Genomic DNA, 15746 nt, shown 5'->3' with positions numbered 1-15746 from the left:
GACTCCAACACAAACTACAGTGAAGCACCAAAACCTCTTGGTTGTATCTAGTGAAGCCCGTCTGTTAAACAGTGTTGGCCGTGGTCGGAGGACGCGGGGGAGACCGTAGCTTTGGTCTCCAGGACCGGAGTCTCTGCTGGACTCTGCTCCTTTTAGAAAATTGCAGTAGGCCGTAAGTGATTTCAATAAAATTTCGATTAATTGTGCAGACCTAGTTTCTATTGTTGTTCAGGTAATGATGATATGTCAAACATGGAACATCCAACAGCTTCATCAACTGTTAAAGTCATGGCTTTTTGTCATTCAAAATGAGTGTCTTTTATGTCAATGATCCTAATGGTTTTATTTAGACATGACTGCACATTTACAGAAAGAGCAGCTTGAATTTGGGTAGAACAGGGTTTTAACCTCCTTTAGCCCCGGTCGCACTGCGAAGGGGCAAAATAGTCATCTGAAATGAGAAGAATCTCCTCAACAACTTCCTTTTACAGTGTTTCATAGACAGATTTTATTTTTCATTGTGCATACGAGAAGAAATGTTTTACAGTGGTCTTAGAAAGGCAGAACAAGACGCACATTTCTCTCTGCATGTTTTACTTTGTGCTGCTGCGGCCTTCACGTTAATCTGACAGCATTCAGTTCAGAGATGTCACGAGACTCACAACACTTCGGTACCAAGTCAATGAAAAAATCCTGAAAACGTAGTGTTTGTTGTTTTTCTACACGTCAAGAGCTCGAGACTAACGCCTACCCGTTGACGAAAGAAAATGTGTTTGGGACGCAATAAGCTGGCTATCAGCACGTCCAGGGGACGCACCCTATTTTTTCCCTGATAGTGTTACATTATGAACAACAAATCTGCAGGATGAGAGCTAGTTAACGTTAAGAAGCACAGTTCTGCACGGAGCTAACAGCTAACGCTAACCACATTTTGCATTCTACTGATTTACATTATGATGTATTCAGGCTCTATTCAGTAAATGATTATTAGCTGAAGGTAAATTGTAACATTATCATGGTGTGCTCAAATGTAATCTTGTAAAATGGAGTTGTTTGAAGGGGATGTTTTCACAGAAATATACAATAGATAATAGAGAGGGAATTATGAGCTGTTTAACTTCCTAACAAAAAAACGTTTGTAAACGGTAATAAAAGGAGAGGATGATGCAGTACATGAGATTTATTGTTTTACTTTTTTACCGTGGTATCAAACTGGTATCAAGAATCATGGAATTTAACTTGGTGTTGGTATCAACCACTACATTTCTGGTATTAAGACATCCCTGTTTGCAAGTGATATACAAATGGTGCTATGTTCGATCGGGTAAGATTGCCGCCATGAACTTTTATCGTTAAAGTCACCGGGGTGCTCATTCAGACATGAGACCAACATGTTAAATTGCCATCACATTAACGAGACTAGTCCGAAAGAGAAAGAGCTGAACTTTCTCAAACATATGACTTTGTTTAAGACAAACCAGAAGTTGACATGCGAAAGTTTCTTTTCAGGTTGCTTCATTCATGACGAGGCTGCGTGCAGCTCAGCCACTCACCTGCTGCAGCTGCAGTGTGAGCTGCTCTCTCTGGCTCTCCGGCTGACTGGGGATCAGTTTCTCCTTCTCCTCACACCTCCCCTTCAGTTCATCCACCCTGCGTCTTTCCTCCTCCAGATTCTCTCGCTCCTGCAGTTACAGACAGTGAAGCAAGAGCACAGTCATCACATGACTCTTCAAAAGCAAAACAGAAACCATTTCAAAAGAGCAGAAAATAACACAAGTTAATTTCTCAACCGTGTTTACAGAGTTAGTTCTGAATGACCGCAGACGTCTAACTTCAAATCAGCTCTACTCCAACAGCCACTGCGTGGGAATTGACTTATCATTGACATGATCTTGTGTTGATGTTAGTGGACCATTACTCAGCCCACACATTTCTACATGTGTAATTCCTCAAACCAACCTTTTGTGTTTCTGTCATTGTGAAACTCATGTTAAAGGGATAGTTTGGGTGTCTTGAAGTGGGGTTGTATGAGGAACTTATCCATAGTCAGTGTGTTACCTACAGTAGAGGACAGTCGGCACAGGAGCAAATAAATTCAGTGCTGTCGATGGGGACGGCAGCAAAACGTAATTTAGCCACTTAAAAGAAAGGCTCACCCAAAAAAATCAATATCAGTTTAAAGCGTCAGTAGGCAGTATATTTTTGGCATCAGCATATTGTATTTCAAGTGTTCTGAGAGAAAACTAGACTTCTGCTCCTCCTCATGGCTCTGTTTTCAGGCTTTAAAACATCTAGCCCGTGATGGGAGACTTTGACCAATCACAGGTCATTTCAGAAAGTGAGAGAGAGCGTTCCTATTGGCTGTGCCCCGGTCATGTGACTGGAACTTTGCGTTTCTTCACCAGATTTCACAATAGCTTCAAAAACATTCTCACTTTACAGCTAAACAGTACACTACAAGATGATTCTGAAAACATTTGAGGAGAGAAATAGGCATTAACGTAACATAATATTGATTCATATTTGATCAGCGCTGCCTAGTTTGACCGTTTCGTCGGAGTTCACGAGTGATTGACAGCGGCTCTCATAGACGGCAGCTGGACAGCAGACCTCAGATCAGCTCTTACTGCTTATTTTCCTCCGGTCTGTGAAATCTTGCAGATGCCATTAGGAGCACCGGAGGACACAGGAGGACACAAAGGCACATGATTTGTTTCAGGTTACCTGTCTCGTGAACTACTGTCAGGATATTTTTTTTCATATTTGCTCAAATCTCGCATACTGCAGCTTTTAGTGTACGCTATATTTAGAATATTTCGTACAAAAACACAGTATAGATAAGTTTCACTTTGAGTTCAATTCCCGTCAGAAAATATTCTAAATATAACGTGCACTTAAACTGATATTGATTTTTTTTAGGTGAGCCTTTCCTTTAGGTGGCCAAAATCCGTTTTGCTGCCGGCCCAGTCCACAGCAGCACATCGCTTTGCTCCCATGCCTGGAACTCCTGCCTGCTTCTCCAAGCTGGGGGAGTGCTGACTCTCATCTACTGTAGGTAATACACTGACTATGGATAAGTAGCTCATACAACCCCACTTCAAAACACCCAAACTATCACTTTAAGTCATTTAAATGTTACAATCACCACTATTATTCTGTTGGTCATGAATCATGACAGAAGAACACAATCATGGCATAAAACATCACAAATGCAACCAATGAAAAACACGAATTGTATCACATGATACCTTTTGTCTGTCGGTGCGTCTGGGCTTCCCCTTCTGTCTGGCCTCCTGCTGCAGAGCCTGCAGCTTCTGTGTGCGTCTGTCCAGCTGGGTCTTCTCCGTCTGCAGCTCTCCCTGCAGCAGGGCGATCTCCAGCTGCAGCTGAGAGGAGACAGGAGACGCTGAGCTGAATCACATCGACCAGAGCTTGAGCAAGTCACAGATATGCATTCCTTTACCGTGACTGAGTCAACGTTTGGAGACGGGCTTGGAGATTTAAATGTGCAGACTTCAGCAGACGCACAATGGAAATCATTCGTCGGTCTTGTTGTTTATGTGTTGCAGCAGTCATAGTAGGTTAAAAGAACCCTTAATGAAACCTTAAAGGAATACTTAACCCACAAAATGACCATTTGTATATCAATTACTCACCGCATGTTACCTTAAATTCTTGAAGAAAAAAATGTGTTTACCTGGCATGCCTCCATGGCTAACAGAGAATCCAAAAACAGAGAAAAGTCTTGATGAATGAGTAAATAGGGGACTCGTTTAACAACAGCAAAACTATATCATGTCATCCGTTTACAAGCTCTCACACAACTCATGCAGTATAATCCATGTCTCACTTATCCAGTCACATGCATCTTAGCTAAAAGGCGGGAAGACATTGTGTGTAACATAGGTCAACATGTAACAGGAGTCACAGGATCCGTTCACTGATTGGCTGCGGGTCCTCTCTGACCGCACTTTGCTGCTAAAACTTAAACATTTCCCAACTTTCAGTTTGCAGAGCTCGGGAGCAGCCGCCTCAGCTTTCCATAGACATTGCATGGCAGTTCGCCGCAGGCCGCACTTTGCTGCTGCTCTGGTGTGAATTCGGCGTGACTATTTAAAACACTTGTGCATAAACAGTCTCACGCTTGCGCGGGCGCGCTACTCGTCTGTGCGACTACTGTTTCCTTCAAGAATTCAAGTTAACACGCGGTGAGTAATTCATATCCAAATGATCATTTTGGGGGTTAAGTATTCCTTCAACCACCTGTTTTACACAAAATTACATATTCTTAAAGTCATTCTAGGGCTGCAACTAACAATTATTTTTATATCAAATCATCTGCTGATTTTATTTCTCCCAATTAATCCTCAAGTCTGTGAAAAATGTCAAAAAAAAACAACATCACAGTTTCTCAGAGCCCAAGGTGAGATGAGACAATTAGATGTCCTGGTGCCCGTCTATGATTCGGGCCACAATCGTCCAACATGCTCACCTCGATCTTTAGTTCCTCCTTCTGTTGGTCGATCTCTGTGATTCGCTGTTGGAGCATTGAGGACGACGGCAGGACCCTCAGTGAGCCCATCTCCAGCTTTTTAACGCAGGACTGACAGAAAGGGGGGAAAAAAGCAGACGTGAAGTGACTATATGCAAGATTAAAAACAGTTTAGTAGAGTGGGATGATTCACTGGTTTAACTGCTTGGAGCGAGATGCTTCTTTCTGCTAACATGCAGGAGCTACTGAGGTCGATTTCATGTGCCAGCACCACATCGTTTGACAGATAGGGTGCATCCCAAGTCTTTTAATTGCATTCACGTTTCTGTATTTATTGATATTCTGAATGTGAATTCATTATTTAATAAACCAGAATATGATTATGGTGTGTATTGAACACTTAAAATGATGTATTAGGCTGAATGTTTGAGGGAAAATTGAAATGATGTAACCCATATCAAACCCCGACATTCAGGAATTATCAGCCTCGTGTGTGACTGGATGGAGATGACGATAAATGATGTAAAAGTGTTTCTCCTACAATCTCTGACTTTAACTGTATCCTTAATAAAAGTCAATGAGGGAAATAACAGATCATGAAAAGAATAGTCTTTCTAATAAATGAAGAAAGTATTTTAAGATCCGTTTGTTATGTCTTAAATAGCTAGACAGGTTGCTTCAGCCGCGGTGTGTGAAGGAGAGATACCGCAGGTCCTTCTGCTGCTGGAACACCAACAGTTAACACAGATTTGAACTAGATGGTGAATCAGAAGACAACTAGAATACACAACTTTTAATCTGTGATCTGTCTTCACTCCGGTATGAAACTCCAGTGATGTTGAGATGACAGTTAAGAGACTTGGGATGCACACATAAGGTGCATCTCAATTCTCTTATTTGTCGTTTCCTCGCTCCTCGATCCTCGCTTGAACTGGAAGTTGTTCTGGTGCACCATCTTGAAGACCGTCCCAAAGCTCTTATTTCTGCATGGAGGAGCGAGGAGCGAGGGGCGAGGATCGAGGACCGAGGATTGAGGACCGAGGAGCGAGGAGGGATCTCTGAGGAGCGAGGAGCGAGGAGAGAGGAGAGAGGAGCGAGGAGCGAGGAGGGACCTCTGAGGAGCGATGAGCGAGGATCGAACAGCAAGGAGGGATCTCTGAGGAGCGATGAGCGAGGAGCGAGGAGCGAGGAGGGATCTCTGAGGATCGAGGAGCGAGGAGGGATCTCTGAGGAGCGATGAGCGAGGATCGAGGAGCGAGGAGGGATCTCTGAGGAGCGAGGAGAGAGGAGCGAGGAGCGATGAGCGAGGAGCGAGGAGTGAGGATACACGAGAGCAGCCTTCACGGAAGTCTTTTACCGACCGACACGCCCCCTTATTGGATATCAGTTACTGATTGGACGCTGCTGCCGACCGGGCTGATCTGATAACTTACCTCTCAACATCACTAAGTTTCATACCAGACTGAAGACAGATCACAGATTAAAAGTTTCATGTTCTAGTTGTCTTCTGATTCACCATCTAGTTAAAATCTGTGTTAACTGTCGGTGTTCCAGCAGCAGAAGGACCTTCAGTATCTCTCCTTCTCACACTGCTTTAACGTTTGTACAGTGGGGGGGAAGTGGAGACGCTTCGTCCATCTATACACACAGTCTATGGTTTGACATGAAAGAGGCAAATTACTGCATCACCACCATCGACGACTTCATCTCCCTCACTCACTCACCCTCTCACTCTCCGTGCTGCTGCTCTCCGTGTCCGACTCCGCCCCCGAGGAGGCGGGGCTCTGACCTCCGGCCACTCTGGTGATCCACGGCGGCCGCAGCTGCTGCCACGGGCTCCTGGTGCTCTCCATGTTATGTTGGGGCATTTCTAAAAAGGCAGAGACAGAGGAGGCAGTTAATGAGAGCTACTACTACTACTGGTGCATATTGTGGTAATCTAAGCTGCTGCACGGTTGAAGGCGTTCCAGGGATCAGGTGACAGTTCACAGAGGGGATTTCACAGCTGAGTAGTACAGCACAAGCACTTTAAATAAAAACACAGAGAAATCCCCCCCGCTTCCAAAAACCAGTCCGTGATGGAGAAAACACCTTACAGTGAAGAGGAAGCAATAGTGAAAGAGAGAGAGAGAGTTCAGGATGTGGGCGGTGGTTTGCGGTTGTGTTTCAGGGTCTCTCTCCTCTAGTGAAGGACACAGGAGTGGTTTTAATCTTTTCTGTTGGAGGCTGTTGATGTGCATCAGCAGCGAGACTGTATATGAATGGAACTACAACAATCAGTGAAATACTACAAGGAGAAATAGTCCACAACAATGTTGGAGCACAACTTTGAAGTACTTTTATGTTGTACTTTTTTGTGCAAATGTTTACACTGTTCTACATCAAAGTGCTACCCGACATTTGGGAGTCAACCTAAAGGCCTATATTATCCTGGTCTCTTTATTCTATTCTGCCCTTTAGTCCTCTACTGTGTGGTCAAAACAAACACACACACGCACACACATGCACCGACCAAAACCAATTTGTGGGAAAATACTTTTGATTCCTATTGTCCAACCTTTTCCCACCATCTTCCCTCGCCCTCCGTGCCCTCCCCCTCTCTCTCTCTCCTTGTATCCAGACCTTATTAGGCTGCAGGGAATGCAGCTGGAGTGGAAGCACAGAGATAAATATACAGCTGAGATATGAGTGAGGGCTTCCAAACAACGACTGGCACACTGACATGGAGAGGGGGAGGCATGGACAGACAGGAAAGAGAAAGCATCAGGCAGTAAAGTGTAAAATGTTAAAGGCTTGTTTCTAGTGATGCACCAAATGTGCAACATGCATCTTTACAATGAATGATGTTTACTTTGTGGTCATCGGGTTGCTCTAGTTAGAGCAACCTACATTACATTTCCCAATAACGCCACAGTTAGTTGATTGAGTTAATTTATATTGTGGGACCACCGCAGACCCTAGACCGGGTCTTTAGCCCACTAACATCGGTAGCTACCCTAGCTAAGCAGCTTAATTTAGCCAACGTTACGTGTTTCAGCCAAGCCCCCAGGAAGTGCGCCGGTCGTCGATCCCGGCTTTCGTAGTGGCCAAACGGCGGTACTGCAACTTCTGTGTCAGTCACGTGATGCCACTGGGCCCAAAAATACTTTTCCCCATAGACTTGCATTGGGAAAGAGACGTCTGTAACTCAACAGATCATTTTTTTTCAGGTGAATCAACTTCCCAGTACGAACACTTAAATAGCCCTTATTTAAATCATTAGGTCCTAAAAGTTGTTAAATGCACTAATAGCTGAATCCAGAGTTATTTCTCTTCCTCCGTTCATGTGAATGAGACCCAGACCGAGGCTGGAGCGAGGACTGGGAGGCGGAGTTAGCAAGCCGTGACCGAGCCATGTGACTGAACGGATGCTACTGCGCCTGCTCTATGGGCCCAATGGATGCGGAAGATTGCCGGAAGATCCGGGTACTTTTCCACTCGGAAGTCGAGCCATTTTGGCTTCATGCGCCACTGAGCAACTTTCATAGGAATGAACGGGAGCCCGCCTCCAACGCTGTATCCAGTTCTCTTAATATATCCTTGGTTTCACCATATTAGGCTAACGTTAGGCAGCTGAGAACTGCTCAGGTTCTTCCTGAACTCCTAGACATCGTTGTCAAAAGTGACCTTAATTAGAAAGTAAAGGTAAAAGTAGAACATTTGTACGCGCATGCAAACATATGCATATTGTAGGGAGATGCCACCGTAATAATGGCGACTTGGTTACTTATGGTATTTCCCCGGATTCGTCTATTAGAATAAACAAGTTAATAGTAGTAACTATTATCACTATTTTTAGTGTTTAGTTTTTGTTCCTTCTTTAATTTCTTTGGTTAAATACAGTAAAAAATCATAAATGTGGCAGGATGAATGACAAGTGACTAAACTGATAACGTGTAACGTAAATACCTCAAATAAAGTAATAAAAAAAAGGAATAAAAAAAGTTTATTTTTTTTAACTATTACTTATCTGAACAGATCTTCTGATCACATTGAGGATCATAAAGATTTAACCAAGACAAAGTGATCAAGAAAACATTAAAATTGAATTCACACTCTCACTTTCAGGACTGACATGGCTATCACCTACAGGAATATAAATGTCACTGATGTGACATGAAAGGGGAAAAAAGTAATTAATGGTCCACGACTCATGCGATTTGACACGGTCTACACAGTAAGAGTAAATGATACCGATACACAGGATCTCATGACATGGAAGCTACTAAAAAAGAAAACATGAATTTTCCACGGAAAATAAAAATATATATAATAGGAAAAGCACTAGCGCCCAATATAAAGATATGTGGCTGATGTGGTCAACCTAGTAGACCTTTTAACACTCGTACTGAATTGTTATTTTCGGTTTTATAGTTTTCCACAGAAAATTACCCAGATTTTTTATTAGGAGCAGATCGGTTTAAATTAAATGAAACTGCAGATTTTATGTGTTCAAAGTTGCAGTTTCTCTAGCAGGTCGACACCGACCACCCGCAGTTTACAGTAAACCAGTTAATTTCACAGCTCAGAAAATGCTTTCAGTAAGAAAAGGTAAATGCAAATGAGCAGCAGATTTTGCATCAAGGTAAATGCAAATTATTTTAACAGGCAGATGCCAGCCATTCAATAACAGTATTTTAAAGAAGTATTTTCTAATTGGCTGGCAGGTTGTCAGGTTTGTGTTATAATCATATTGTTCTTATATAAAGGGAGACTTTGATGCCCACAGTAACACTGGCATCATGATATAAATTATACTAAACATCACAGTGTTAGTGTTACTGTATGAGAAAACACAACCCTATAATCAAAAACAGTACAAAAAGCAAGAATTAGCTAATGCTGTCCATTTACTGCATAATTAAAGGGTCACTTTGGTAATTTTCAGCCTGGACTCTATTTTCCCATGTTTTTGTGTCTAACTTAAACAGGAATTAAAATTCCAGCATATAATGTGTATAGTATATAAACATAGAATTGAAATGAATAGATCGGCCCCGTTGTCACCGATATCCGATCCAGCTATTTGAGTCAGTATTGGCCTGATAACCGAACCGGTATCGGTATCGGTGCATCACTATTACACACAGCAACATGTTGAACTGGCAGAAAGCAGAAGAGTTTAGAGGTCAAATGTCTGGAGTTCAGCAAATATGCACCTCAGCTCCAGTATCTCAGGGGAACATATTACGATTACTGCATTGATCATTTGTCCCGCTACTGATAGTTTCTACTGTGCTCTAAGGCCTTCTGCTGTCCAGTAAAAGCTGTCAAATTCTGGGGAAAACAAGGCAGAGAGAGCTTCACACCGAATTACATTATTATCCAAACAAACATCAGTGTAAGAGTTCGCTATTTGACCTCCAGCTAAAGTCCACTCAGATACACTATCAACACTGCGGAGCTGAGAGAGAGAGAGAGAGAGAGAGAGAGAGAGAGAGAGAGAGAGAGAGAGAGATTGATTTCAGGAGTAAAGTCCATGCTTTTATGTTAACACTTTGGTTTGTCAAATGCAACAAACAACAGGCTAAACAAGCACAATACACTGACAAAACAAGAGACAGCTGAGGCCTGTAATACGAAGCAGGATTTGGCTTTAGCGAGGTAACTTCAGGGTTAACTCTTCAGGGTTTTCCGTCCTACGAAGGTGGTTCACTTCTTACCGGGGTAGATCGCCATGGTAACTGATGCTGAACAGCTAACCTGCTCCGGAGCAGGTTATGTTCCAGATAAGAGATCAACTCGTATAAAAGCACCTCCTACTGACCAATCAGAGCTCAGTGCATGGATCGCATGATAATATTACACAAATGAAGAAGTTTAAGTCATAATCCAGGCTGAAAACAACACAGTTTAAACTGACAAATGCAGGAACGACAGCTGACCGCTTTGAATTATGTTTTTATATGTATTTTTTTTTACTTGCTCTTGAGTCCGTTTCACACCGCCGGAGACGGGGACGCAGCTGAGAGAAGGTTGAAATAGTCATACACGCCACATCTTAGCCACAGGGTTTAAAGAAGTGTAATCCATTCATCCATTACACTCTTGTAAGCTATTTATATCTAGACAACTATGTCTGACTTTTGAGTATTCCGTTAAATTAATAAGTCTGTTAATTTACGCATTCCTACATCGGGAGTTTTTTCTTTAACCAGATATCCTTCCTGCATTTGGCAGCTTCAACTGTGTTACTTTTAGAAAACACCGCCCCATTCATGTGAACTCGCTCACAGCCAGATGGAGAAACCCTGGGTTGATTTACCGAGTTGATAACCACCTTCGTAGGACCGTTTAGCATGATCTCATTTGTTAGGGTTAGTGAAGCCAGATAACGAGAAGGTACCCTGGGTATGTTGAACTCGCTTCGTAGTACAGGCCTCTGGAGACAGTAAGAAAGGCACTGAATACTACGGATAAAAAATAAGCACATGCCGAAAAAAAAAGAGGGCAAAGTTCAGCCGGAGACTCAGATCAATGAACAAAAAACTGTTTTGTGCCCAAAATATAATTGGGCTTGATTGCGGGGAGGGGAGCGCCTCTGGAGAATAAGATAGCAGAGAGGGAGTGAACAGAGTGTGTGTGTGTGTGTGTGTGTGTGTGTGTGTGTTTGTGTATGAGTTATGCAATAAATACCCAGAGGTAACAAGACATAACCCTAAACTCTCAAACTGAAACCTAGAAGACTTCAAGACTCTGTTTATCGGTCTGCAATGCTAATTATCAACCACAGATCAGCAATAACCAACAACAGCTGACTCACCATAACACACACACACACACACACACACACACACACAGTCAGGCCAGTATGAGAGAGTAACGTCTGCTAAACAACACAGCAGAATGCTTCTGGTGTCATCTCGTCTCACCATGTGCTCAAATCAGCAAAGTCTTATCACTTTCCTTCACTGAGGCTCCACTGAAATTTCAGTCATCTCCATTCATATCAGCTGTGTATTTGATCTCAAATAATCCAGATAGAAGTCAGTCAATAAACAGTTCTGCTGCATGAGAAAAAGTGACTAAAAACAGTTTTTCAATGCTGCTGCTGCTTCATCAGTCTCTTTTAAAGCTGAAGTCGGCGAGATTGGAGCAAATATGATAAAAAAAAAGTTATTTTTATGAAACGGTCGCTATATCGTGATAGTAGCACATGAATATTTTGTCAACAATCCAGCACCTTTTGAGTCATATTATATATACAGTTATGTTTACAGACTCTCTCTCCAAATCCCTACCTTTGTATTTTGAGTTGCACCATTACAACTGCACTACCGTCTTTGAAACATGTTAGTATGCTGGCATTAAGACCTGGGCCTAACTAAGCATATTTAACGCCGAATTCACACCAGAGCAGCGGCGAAGTGCAACTAAAAGTTGGGAAAAGTTTAACTTTTAGCGGCGAAGTGCAGCCAGAAAATGCCACCACGGCCAATCAGTAAACAGAGTCCTGTGACTCCTGTGACATGTTGACCCTACAGTATGTTACCAAGAATTTAAACACATGAAGATACCTCCCCGCCGCAGAAAAATTTAATTATTGCGGTGAGTCGCATAAAGTTTGACTAATCTGTTCCTGAAACTGAAAACAGCATATACTGTAGCTCTGAAATGATTAATATAACACACAGTAGCACTCTGAAATGACCCCGTCCCGGTCAGGAGAGGACCCCTCGTCGGTGAGTGACTGAAAGGAAAAGTGCGGCTAAGCATTGTGTACACAAAACCATAAAGTCAACACTGACAACAGCTATATTCCACCAGCAACACACAGGACAAAAGAGCTCTGACGGTGGCATGCTCTGTGTGGGTGTGAATGTCGATTACAGCCTCTCACTGTGCGTTCAATGCCAGGGCAGTATGGGGAAAACATGTCACACGCGGAGCATGTGAGCAAAACTGCCCTGTAAAGAGGGGGGGGCAGTGTACAATGCAGATTTAATCCACAGAGGTCAAGCCGCTCTCACTTCACTCAAATCGATGACTAAACTTACAATATTAATGGAGTTTTTTTGTAGAATTGAATTATATAATAATATGGCAACAGGTAGGAGTGAGTGACACCGATGAACTGACCCGGCTTTGTGTGCACTGCAGTGTAAACAGCAGACAGGTCATGTGTGTCAGCTCTGTGGGCTGAAGCAGCATTTCGAATTTGGCACAATATAAGAAAGATTGATGTCGCCACAAACTCAAAATCTTGTTTCCCCATTAAATCCTGTCAATCACTTGTACTCACCTTATTTACTGCATTTCATCTGGTAAAACTGATATGGGTTAACAAACACTTGTATGGTTTTTACCTGATGAAGGTCTAAGGACAGACACTTTGAAAATAAAGTACAAGTGATCACAGTCAGAATTTATGATTTGTCTCTAGAGTGCAAAATCTTCGTCCAAGTTATTGCAATTAAATAAATCTGTCACCGACCAAAAGCGGAACCTCTCCTGGTTGCAGACCTTGAAAAGACTGAAAAATAAAAACTCTAAACGTCTACTTCACCTCGCTGTCATGTTATGGTTTACAGACTGAAATATTTTCAGAGGATTAGCAGGTTGTGAAATCAGTCATGCTCACCACAACATACACTCACTGCATTGTGCTGTACTGCACAGGCAGGGCTGTGTGTTGGCAGGAATCTGGCGATACAATACGTATCATGATACAGGGGGGTTATAATTCAATATATAGTGATATTGTAAGTTAGGCGATATATTGCGAATATTTTAAATTAGGGCTGTCAAAGATAACACAAATTCGTGTTAACTGATTTCCAGTAATAAATATATACATACATTTGCATAGAGCAGCATATTTGCCCACTCCCATGTTGATAAGAGGATTAAATACTTGACAAATATCCCTTTAAGGTGCATTTTGAACAGATAAAAAATGTGCTATTAATCATGATTGACTATTTTAATCAATTGACAGCCTTATTTTAAATCGTATTTTAGGAAAACTGTCCTAGTATAAAGAACACACCACCCAATGCATAAAATCTGGGTAAACTTTTTTTTTACGCAATCACTTGCAACATCCAACATCACAGCTCTACTTTGAGAGGACATACACACTGAGAGAGCACATCTCCTTACAAATGAAATAAAGTATTGACTGAGTTAATCTTGCATGTAAACTATTAATTGAAAATCAATACATTGTTTCTAACAATCGATACAGAATCACAAATCATAATATTGCGATACTCAATATTTTCTTACACCCTATGTACCAGTGCGGCATACAGTGACATGATACAGACCAGCGGGGCATCTACAATCCAGATGACTAAATTCTGTAGTTACTGTAAGTGACGTCCTCTCATCTGCAGAAGGCATAAGAGCAAAACCAGCTATTAAGCCATGTGAACTACTAGGAATCGCATATTCTTTTTATTGGCCACAATTACAGGCTGTGGCTTCAATCAAACAGACCAGATCCCCAGTCTTTAAAATTCTCTGTTCAATAGCAGGCCTGACATCATCACACAATGTTTCCACAGAGCACAAGTCATTTTCTTATTTTTATTGTCAAAATTGAGACACTGGAGTCCCTTTTTGTTTGCCACTTCCGTGCTCTGGTCCTGCTACACTTTGGCTCAGAAAAAACACATAAAGTCTTGCTCTTTGGTTGGAAAATCTTCTGCTCCATTTAGAACATTAATTGGTTTCTGCAGGATTGTATAAAAGGGGAAATAATGTCTGCAACAGCTACACCTCTATAAGTGTGCATGCGCAAGTTACGTCAATCTATTATGTTTAAATGTTGCACTAGATTTGTTTCCTTAAAACCAGTGGGGCTACCTCCGGTTCTGAGAAGTGAAGCCAATGCTGAAGTACCTTAAACTTGCATTCTTCCTAACAGCCAGCAGGGGGCGACTCCTCTGGTTGCAAAAAGAAGTCTGACTGTATAGAAGTCTAAATGAGAAAATGAACCTACTTCTCACTTGATTTATTCCCTCAGTAAACATTGTAAACATGAGTTTATGGTCTCAATCGCTAGTTTCAAGTCTTCTTCAATACAGCATGATGTTCATTTATTAAATTATGGTCCCATTTAGAGTCAGATAGACCATAAAGCAGGGGATGCTTTAGGGCGTGGCTACCTTGTGATTGACAGGTCGCTACCACAGTGTTGTCCGGTCTGGGAGTTGTCTGTGTTTTCGTCTTACAACTTTAACCCTTTCACAGTGTGTTTTCACTTCATGGAAGTTAATTAGAACCTTTCTGGTCGTCTAAAAATGTCATATTCAGCGTTCAGTTGTACTTGGCTCCACCCTCTTGTGTTACTACTGGTTTCAAAAAACCAACATGGCGACGACCAAAAACCGAAATTGCCAAACTCGAGGCTTCAAAACAGCAGTCCACAAACCAATGGGTGATGTAGCAGTGACTACGTCCACTTTTATATACAGCCTACGTTTAAAACAGATCTGAACAGACATTTTCATGGACCTGTTCTTACAGTAGGGCAAAGAGCATGCTGTCGTCTGACAGATTACATGCTGTGTGGACTACCCACCAGCAGCGACCTCTGGACCCGCTGCATGTGGCTCCTGCTGGCTCTGCGCCGAGGACCAGGAAGCTGTCGTCACAGTGCAAGTTTGTGAGCAGGAAAAGCAGGTGAGAGGAGCGAGTTTTGTCCGTCACCCAGCTGTCAGTGTGAAGACAAAAGTGACAGACCGTGCCTGACACCTGGGTTGCAACACATATGCAAAACCACTGATAGTGGCAGCTAGTAAGCTCAGTGTCACATGCAAGAAAATACCGACAGCAAAATGCATTGTGAATCAAGCTTACTGAAACGGAGGAAGGAAAACAACTTGTTAACAACAAAAAAAGCTAGTGGTAATGGACAATATCTTTCTGGGCTCATCCTGTCTTTCCGTGGTGTATTTTCTACATTCCTGTTGAAAGTTGGCAGACGAGCTGATTTCAGTATGAAATGTTGTGCCGTGGCTACAATGGCAGCTTTATGCGGAGAACACTTTTCAGCAATTTCAATCCTCAGTTCAGTTGTTCATGTCAGGATATACCAGCACCACTCATAGAAAGGCCTGGCCATTGTTTGAAAATGTTAAAGCTAGTGTCAACTCAATACCCAAGTTTCATTATCAATACCAAAATAATACTTTTCAATAAACTCATTTTATTATTCAACAAAAGAAGACAACTTTCTCACTTTGTCTCCCCCGTTCCCTCCGGCCGC

The 15746-nt window shown here is 42.2% G+C and overlaps 1 protein-coding gene across 1 annotated transcript in view; it reads right to left on the bottom strand.

The window, feature by feature from the left end:
* Nucleotides 1-15746, bottom strand: part of phldb3 (pleckstrin homology-like domain, family B, member 3) — a 36983-nt gene that overhangs the window by 18136 nt on the left and 3101 nt on the right. Inside the window, exons 2-5 of the mRNA XM_037786178.1 lie at nucleotides 6217-6362; nucleotides 4493-4603; nucleotides 3249-3386; nucleotides 1554-1682 (exon numbers count right to left, since the gene is read on the bottom strand). Of these exons, the coding sequence (XP_037642106.1) occupies nucleotides 1554-1682; nucleotides 3249-3386; nucleotides 4493-4603; nucleotides 6217-6360 (522 nt within the window). The 5' untranslated portion in view covers nucleotides 6361-6362. The remainder of the gene's footprint in view (nucleotides 1-1553; nucleotides 1683-3248; nucleotides 3387-4492; nucleotides 4604-6216; nucleotides 6363-15746) is intronic.

The sequence above is a fragment of the Sebastes umbrosus genome, chromosome 11 (assembly GCF_015220745.1).
Source record: "Sebastes umbrosus isolate fSebUmb1 chromosome 11, fSebUmb1.pri, whole genome shotgun sequence".
Lineage (NCBI taxonomy): Eukaryota > Metazoa > Chordata > Actinopteri > Perciformes > Sebastidae > Sebastes > Sebastes umbrosus.
Note: the sequence above shows the minus strand (reverse complement) of the source record. Positions and strands in the feature narration are given on the sequence as shown.